Below are 8,841 nucleotides of genomic sequence, written 5' to 3' on the forward strand. Positions count from 1 at the left end.
CTAGCGATCTGGCTAGCGTTACCCAGCTCAAAAGTGGCAAAACTGAGACTTGAGCCATGGGTGCTGAGCAGACAGCAAGTTTCCTTCTATATTCTCTGGGTAAAAGATCCTTTTGCCTTATTTGACTAAAGTAGAAGACAAATACAAATTAATATTTTAAAGAACACAGCGGGGGGGACTAGAGGGATGGCTCAGTAGTTGCGAGTGCCTACTGCTCTTCCAGAAGACCCGGTTCCCAGCACCCACACAAACACCTGTAACCGTAGCTCTGAGAGACTCAGCGCCCTCTTCTGACCTCTGCAGGTGCCCACACATGGCATACACAGACACACAGAGACACCACAAACACACATGGTATACACAAACTCGAAGACACACACACACACAAAATAATTCTATAAAGAACACAGCTATGGTAGGGTCAGCTGCTTTCTTGGGCTTCTCAAGTCTCATGTAGGAAACTTTCCTGTCCTTTTGGAAACCTGGCTTCAGACTTCTCAGTGAGGGAAGACGGCAGGAGCTGGGGCATGAGGTGTTCTTCTCAACAAGAACACTGAGCCTGTTGAAGCCTTGGGCAGATGGTGAGTTGAGGCCCATATTTCTGCTATAAAGTATAAAGCAGTTTCCTCCTGAAAACTACCAAAGCCGGTTATGAGCACAGTGCTGCTGTGTCCTTTGAAATGTTTCCCAGGGAGAGAAATGACACCGAGCAGGACTTGTGCCTCAGTTAAGTAGGTCTCAGCCAGTGGGTGCCAGAGTGCCGCTGTATCTGTAGCCTTACATCATGGAACTTTCTAGAAACTCAAATTCTGTTTCATATCCTGACCTAGTAAATTAGAAACTTTCAGAATCGGGCCCAGAAACCTGGATGTAACAAGCCCTTTGAGTCTGATACTGAGGTTCGAGGGTCATAGTTCTGTATGGCCCACATCCTCTGATTTGGATATGGCTTAACCATGTCCCCCAAAGGTTAACAAGGTCCCCAATGGAACAATATTATGAGGTAGATCTTCCAGAAGTGGAACCTAGTGGAAAGTAGGTTTTGGGGAGTACCACCCTTGGAGGGGATTAGTGTGTTTTTCCTAGGACTGGATTGGTTTTCATGAAATCAGGTTGCTGTCAAACAAGGCTAGCCTATGTGCTTAGCCCCTTGCTGCAGTCAGCTGGTTCCCTTTCTACATTTCTCCCCTGTGATGCAGCCAGGGAGGCTCTCACCAAGCACCAGCCCCACGCTGGTTAGACTTTCCAGCCACCGGGACCTTGAGCTAAATAAACCTCTTTTCTATATAAAGTACAAGGCTCAGATATTTCACTACAGCAACCCAGAACAGGTTCATGCAGGCTCTTCCAAGTACGCTACAAAGTCTAGAGCAAATAAAAATTAATTGAGGGATTGGCTGCAATTGTGGCCAGCAAGTAAATGATCTATTCATTGTCTTTCTGATGCTGGGCTTAACACAGCTTGGATAGGACTCCCACTTCATGATGTCAGACCCAGACCAGGCATCCCAAAGCATCCCATAGAGCTTGTCTGCTCAGGAAAGCAGGCTGCATGGATGGAGTGTCTGGGTAGCTCTCCTGAGCCTCTGTCTACTTCCTTCCAGATCACACGACAGCAGTACCAGAATGCACTCACGGCCTGCCATATGGACAGCTCGCCCCAATCCCCAGATATGGAAGCCTTCACTGATGGAGACTCCACCAAGGCCCCTACCACCCGGGGCACACCCCAGACTCCAAAGGATGATCCGGTCCTCACACTCCTGAGCAACAGGACCAGCTTGCCGTGTGAGTCAGTCTGCTGGATGGGCTGGGCTGTTCTTCGATTAAAAAAAAAAAAAAACTACTTTTCTCCTCCACTTCTGCCCAGCTATCTTGTGCCTCACAGAGCCCAAGATCTCCTCCAAGGCACAGAGGTAACCTACTCTCTGTCCTCCATAGGCAGCCGCTCAGATGGTCTGAGAAGCCCAGGTGAGGTGGTATACCTGAGGATGGAGGAGATGGCCTTCCCCCCGGAAGAGATGCCCAACTTTGAGGAGCACAAGACACAGCAAATCTCGCTGTCTCCTGTCACTGTTCCTACAACAGCAGGTCAGGGCTGGGTCCAGAGCAGAAAGGGAGATCACCACTCTGGGACACAAGCATGGTTCAGAGCAAGCTGGCTTGGGGAAGCCCTGAGTCTCCAGCACTGTCTGTCTATCTATCTATCTATCTATCTATCTATCTATCTATCTATCTATCTATGTATCTATCTATCTATCTCTGTCTCTCTGTCACACACACACATACACACACAGGGCGGGGTCACCATTTACTGAACACCTATCATGTATTGGGCCAATCCAATTCATCTTTCCAGGAAAACTTGGACAATGGTAGCAGTATTTTCTGACTGGATTCAGACCCTAATCACCCAATTCAGGATTTTTTTTTTTTTTTTAAGATAAGGTATCTTGTAATCTGAGCTGGCCTCAAGCTTACCCTGTACAGAGAATCACCCTAGGCTTCTGAGCCTCCTGCATCTGCCTTCCATTGCTAGGTTACAGGCATGCACCACATGGCAGGGGGTTTAGGAGCTGTGCAATGTTAAATAAATTACTCACCCTAAGGTTCAGTTTCCTTAGTAGGTAAGTTTCCTTGAGCAAGTGAATAAGCAAAAACAATGTAGTTTATTTCATAAGGCAGTTTCAAATGACATAGTGTCTATATCAGGCACATCAGTGTATGGTATCCCACTCTATAAATATTAGAACTGCTCATGATAAGAAGACTGACATCAGCCCTTACCCCCACTGGTAGGGCTCTTCCCCTTCCTCTGGGCCACAGCACAAGTCACAGTTTGTGAGGATTTTCCTGCAATCTCAGATCCCTTCATTTGAGACTTGGTACACTTCTGTCTTGACAGTGGAGTTGCTCAAAACTCCCTGTGTCCCAGTAGCAGTGAGATCTGGCTTGCTTCATGGAGGTAGACCCCAAGCGTTTGATACTCCATATACCTACCTACTAGACCAGTAGTTCCTCTTCCCAGTGTTTCAGGCCTGGCCTGTTCCACACCAAGTATACAAACCAAAGATGCAGAAAGACTCCTAAGGTTGGAAGATCAGAGAGGCAACATGTGTCCCAGGCAACCGGGAAAACTGGGGCATCCAAGTCCCAGGATTTGGGAAATGGGTCACCCATACCCAAAGACCATGTTAAACATGGACTCCACATCAGGGCTTCTGGTGCAGGTCAGTTTCCAACACACCACCCTGCCTCCCAGGGTCAAATTTCACTTGGTGTGAGGCTTGGATCATTTCTGGGCTCAGAGATTCTAAGAAGACACAGGCATGTGCCCTGTTACGGCTGAGCACTTGGTTTTACAGGTAAAAGACAGTGACGTCTTGTGGCCTTACATGTGCTTTTTGTCTGCCACAAACACCAGGTAGAACACTTAGTATTCCCTCTCCTCCCAGATGGTATTTGAGGAGATGTAATTATTCTGATTTTGAGTAGTCTGTTGGATTACAGGTTCCTGTTGTCTGTTCCTTTTGTGGCAGTAAAATGTCATTTGCCAGCTAATAAACAACACCTTTCAGTAGTCTGTCCGTCTGTCTGTCGTCTGTCTGTTTCTCTGTCTCTGTCTCTCTGTCTCTGTCTCTCCCTCTCCCTCTTCCCACTTCTCTCTCTCTGGCACTGTCACTCACAGAAAGGCCCCACCCTTCAACCCTGTCACTCTCAGAACCTTCCTGCTTGATGCTGACATTTAGGCTGGAGACCTGAGTCTGTTCTCCTTTCAGCTTCGGATCCTGAATGCTGTAACATCCCCCTGGACCCAGAGGCCAGCCCCTGCAGCAGCGACTCAGAGGAAAACATGGGCAAGAAGCTGCTGAGAACCTTGAGTGAGTATCTTCTCCCCCAGACCAAAGCTCCTCACCAAGTAGTAGGAAAAACCAGTCCTCCCAGAGGCAGTGCCACCCCTGTGAAGCTGCTCAAATCTGTCCCATTGCATTGGTGATCCCCTAGAACAAGAGTCTATAGACATGTCTTGTAGTCAAATTCTAATCTCCTTCACCTGTTTTTATAGGTAGGGACCTTTGGGTCATAGGCCCATTTGTCATATGTAGCCATAGTGGCAAGATTGAACAATTATGACAGAGACCTTAGAGCCTGTAAAACCCATAATATTTACTATATAGTCCTTCAACAAAACCCTGTGTCCAGGAGACTCCAAGAAAGGAAAGCAAAGGGCTGGGAGATGTCTCCATGGGTAAGGGTGCTTGCTGCCAAGCCTGAGGGCCTGAGTTTGTACACAGGACCCACATGGTGAGAGGAAAGAACTGGCCTCATTTGCATGCTGTGGCACCCACACAACCACACACATGCATACACACATGTGCAAATGCCCACACATGAAATAAATAATTTTTTAACTAGGGGAAAGAGTAGTATCCTCATGAGACAGAATTTAATGGCAGAGAGTGCAGGATGAAAATGTTCCTGAAAACTCCCAAGAGCTGGAAAGAAGTCTATCTTTGAGGGCATTATACTCTCAGCATCACCTGACCCAGAGCAGGCGCGTTCTGAACCAGAGCCACTGTGAATGGCTCCCAGCTCTAGCCACCAGCTGTGGCCCATGGGACACAAAGACTAGTACTCTGTGCTGTCTGGCAGTCACTTGAGCTGGGACCATCCAGGGAAGGGAGAGAAGGCATTTCGGGGCCTACCTCAATCCCTTCTGTGCACTGTCTACCATAGGCTAGTGCCTGGGATTGAGGCTTTTCAGAAACGGTCCTCTTTTGGGAAAGTACGTCGAGGTGTAAATGTGCTGACATCAGCACCGCGGTGCAATGCGGGTTCCATTGCGTGAGCTCCAAGGCAGGGCTGTGTCTCCCTTCCTGCATCTATGTTGAAGAGTCCTCAGGCTGCTGACAGTGCATGGACGGACGACCTCCCTAGCCACAGATGGATGCTGACAACCTGTTTTTCAGGTGGCCGGAAAAGAAAGAAGTCAGCAGACGGAGAGAGAGCTTCTGAGGAAAACTCCAATTTAACACCCCTGATCACATGATGAGGTCTTCCCTCATTGGCTGAGTGCGAGACTCCGAGGCTTTGGGGGAAGACCCACCCTCCCATCACTCGCTACCCCCGAGGCCTCCCATCAGTGACAGAACATTGTACCCTCCACCTTTCACCCCTCAGTCAGTCTGGCAAGTTTTATCAGTTGCCTCCAGTCTGACACAGAAGGAGATGCCTGTGATGGAAAATGCTAGAAATGGTCTTGTCTGTAGCATAGTCTAGAACTGGCCAGGGGATGACACCAAGCTGACAATGCCATTCTGAGGCTCCCAATGACAGTCTTTGTTCTTGGTGTCCCTGTCCTGGAATTCACTGTTCTTTCTTCCAGGACAAAATAACGCTTTCTACCATAGGTCATGTTCAGCATTACAGACAGTGATGCGGGCATAGAGGTGTACTGGAGCCTAGAGGAGCCGGTGTGAAAATCAGCTCCAGGGATGGACGGATAGACAAGGATTCTTCAGTTAGTGAGTGGATTCTCCCCACAGCCTGGGGAAGGGCAGTTCAGCTGAAATGAAGAGAGAGGAAGCCCTGAGTCACTCTATCTCCCAGGGATGTCAGTTTGGGCTTCCAGAGATCAATCTCTCAATAAGCTTGCTTCGGAAGGGAGGTTCAGGGAACACAGGGACTAAGTTGTGAGCCAGACACAGAACTTCAGGTTTTAAGTGAAAATCAAAGCAGGAAAAAAAGCTTACATGAAAAAATTGTAAGTTGTTAGAGTTTGTGTAGCCATGATAAACCAAAGAGTGCCCAGGTCGGCCAGGAAGATTGTTCCGTGCTGTCACGGGACTTCACTGTGCTTGACACAGGAATGTTGAACGCTCACTTTTCTTTTTCACATACCCCCCACCCCCTACCTCAGGCCTCTTACTACATCCCTTGCTGGTCAGGATAAGTATTCCAAAAACCTACCAGATCCAGGGGTTTTAGTCCTGGATGTTGGGGGCAGATGCAATTCTAATCATAACCACAAGATGGCAGAGTGATCATGCAAATCTAGTCCTAAGACTCATGTAGGTGTTGGGAAACACAGCCAGTCCAAGGGAAAACTTAAAAGTCAAGTTTGAGTTTCTAAATTATTTCCCACCCCGTCCTTGCACACCTCCAGTCAGTGCCCAGAGATTCAGTGCTGCCTGCTGAATCTCCAAACCATTCCCTAGCTGCCCCCCCCAGCCCTTCCCCCATTCAGTCACAGGAAAATACTTGCCCATAGGAACTTTAACTCAGGGGTTGTTAACCTGGGGCCGTTACCCCAGAGGAGTCCATAGTTTGACTCCATGGGGCCAAAAGCCCTTTAAACTGTCGGAACTTAGTGTTTTTGTGTGTTTTCCAGAGTCTTGAAGCTTTCTTAATATTCTCAGAGTTCCCAGATCCACGAAGGCTTTTTAACAGTTTTAAATAATGGAACTTGCAGCCCAAAGTTTTTACAATGCAGAGTGAATGCTGGGACACTTGAGATGAGTGTTTAATTATAAGTGGTCAAGCATTCTTGTCGACGGGGAAGGTTGGCACCCACCAAGACAGGGTCCTCAGAAATCCCTGGCACACCACATAGTAGGGTCACAACCTACATCCCATATAACTTTTGCCCACTGTCTACCAAAAACCACAGTAGGTATTGCCAAGAGGGCCATAGCCCACAGGAGGGAAGACTGGAGCCAGAGATGCATCTTCTGCATGTGTCACTGACTTCACATGCCCCTTGTTTAGCCTGGCTGTCCTGAGGCTCAGCCATGCATGTGTTCTAGCTAAGTCCGCAGCCACTTCTCCCTGCCTGCTCAGAATACAGTGCCAGCACTTAGTGCTGGCTGTCTCAGACCTAGGCCAGTAAGTGATGAGTAACAAGATCTCGCAAGGGAGCCTGCTAGGTGAACAAAGTTCCCTCTCATTAGCCCTTTGGCCACCAGGCTCAGGCCACTGCTGTTGCATTAGCCCCTCCCTCTGCAGAACCTCTAAGGGACCTGTCACCACTCCTTGCCCTAGCTCCCAAGTCCCCCAGATTTTCTTCAGGTTAAAATACATTTTAAAAAAAGATTTTAAAATAAAGCATTTATGAAGACTCAATAAATTGTAAATAATTTTTAAATAAAATGAAAATGTGTTTTCCTGGACTAGCTGCTTTGCTTGCCCATGAGATTCTGGAGTTCTAAAGCAGTTTCATTTGAGATTCATGATAGACAATGCACAGGTGTCAACATCCCACCTGCAACTCACCTGCAACCCACCTGTGACCCACCTGCCTGCAAGAATACTCCCCTCGAGGAAGGTGCAACACTGACATAAGGTAAGGCGAAATTCAGGCACTTCCCTTTGGGAAGCCAGGTGGGTCGGACTTTTATAGGAATGAATGACAGAAGAGGGAAGTAAACACAAACCTGGGTGTAAATGGAGACAAAGGATAATGAGAAGGGCCAGCGGCTGCTGAACCCACATGACCATGAGAAAAGACCAGGATGTTGGAGGCCAGACACAGACGCAGCCCTGAGACTCTGCTGCTTTCACTAGTGGGCTTCTTCAGACCTTCTGGAACATCAAGATGGCCCCATTCCAGTGGTTCCTAAGCAAAGGCTAGAAGCAAGAACAAGAAAGCAGTGGGCCAGAGGCTCCATGTGCACTGTAAGCTAGCTCCAGAGGCGGACTACCCAGGCAACTGGCAAGTGATATAACAGGACTGTCAATGGGCTATGCTAGAACCATATAAGATTCTTCTCTGGAGGCTCAGTTGAGGCTATTCATTCCTTAATACACTAACAATTGCTTTCTCTGGGCTATACTTACCAGGTGTGGTAATGAGGACTGATTAGCTCATTCCTCAAAACTGCCCGTCAAAGGCACTGATCCTGCCTAAGAAGTTAGATAACTTGCTTGAGGTTGTTCTGCCAGGAACTGGCAAGTCAGTTTCCTGTTTGCCCACCTCTGAAGTCTACCATGCACCCCACACCCATGTGTGAGAGGTCTTGCAGTGTCCCCCAAACACCCACAGAACCCCAGACACAGTACAGGACATGCTAACCAAGATGTATAAACATACAACGCCAAATTCCCACCCTTTTTAAAAAAAAAAAATACTAAAAGCGTTTTCAGCATGTTGGTACTGGCTTTGAGACTTAAAGCTGTTTCCTTAATTTAAATAGTTTTAGCACTTCCCCTAGAGAAAATTTCTTTTTCCCTAACAAGAAAAAATACACCCTAGTGAGAGTTTATTGGGTAGGACATTTTGAAGGGCCACATTGATCAATTTTTTTTTTAAGATTTATTTATGTGTATGCCTTAGCATATGTAGGTACCCTTGGAAGATAAAAGAGGGTGTCAGATCCCCTTGAACTGCAATTCCAGGCAATTGTGAGGTGTCATGATGTGGGTGCTGGAAACAGAACCCTGGTTCTCTGCAAGAGCAACAGTCTTAACTGTTGAGCCCTGCTCCTGCCAAATCAAGCCTCTTTTGCTCTCAACTACCAAGCCCACCCCCAACAGAGTTACTGTCCGCTGATGGCTTAAGCCGCACCCAGGGAGAATGCAAGAATGCAACTCATCCTGGGAGGCAACATCCTAAAGTTGCAGGAACAAACTTTAATAATAAAGGCTACAAATGGAAACACGTGGCAAGCTAACCTCTAATAACGTTTACCTCATCCACACCCACCAGCCTTGGGCACCTACAGAGAGAGAGCCCAGCCAGATGGTAGGATCTGTGTTGTAACGCTGAATGAGGGCGGAGGGCTTTGCTCAGGAAAGCCAGACAAGGAATAACTGCTGCTCTCGAGAGGCAGGAAGACCCGTGTT

At 47.8% G+C, this 8,841-nt stretch overlaps 1 protein-coding gene across 4 annotated transcripts in view; it reads left to right on the top strand.

Annotated features, from left to right (window-relative positions):
* Nucleotides 1-7,172, top strand: part of Cnnm1 (cyclin and CBS domain divalent metal cation transport mediator 1) — a 55,773-nt gene extending 48,601 nt beyond the window's left edge. For 2 of the 4 annotated variants that reach the window (XM_028774984.1, XM_028774993.1), the window contains 3 exons: nt 1,605-1,788; nt 3,780-3,881; nt 4,971-5,159. In XM_028774984.1, coding sequence (XP_028630817.1) covers nt 1,605-1,788; nt 3,780-3,881; nt 4,971-5,050 — 366 coding nt within the window. In that variant the 3' untranslated portion in view covers nt 5,051-5,159. Of the gene's footprint in view, nt 1-1,604; nt 1,789-1,941; nt 2,092-3,779; nt 3,882-4,970 lie in introns of all 4 variants that reach the window. The other 2 variants (XM_028774975.1, XM_028774972.1) reach the window with 2 other exon arrangements.
* The last annotated feature ends 1,669 nt before the right edge of the window (nt 7,173-8,841 follow it).

Source organism: Grammomys surdaster, unplaced genomic scaffold, assembly GCF_004785775.1.
Source record: "Grammomys surdaster isolate TR1022 unplaced genomic scaffold, NIH_TR_1.0 66, whole genome shotgun sequence".
NCBI classification, from domain to species: Eukaryota; Metazoa; Chordata; class Mammalia; order Rodentia; family Muridae; genus Grammomys; species Grammomys surdaster.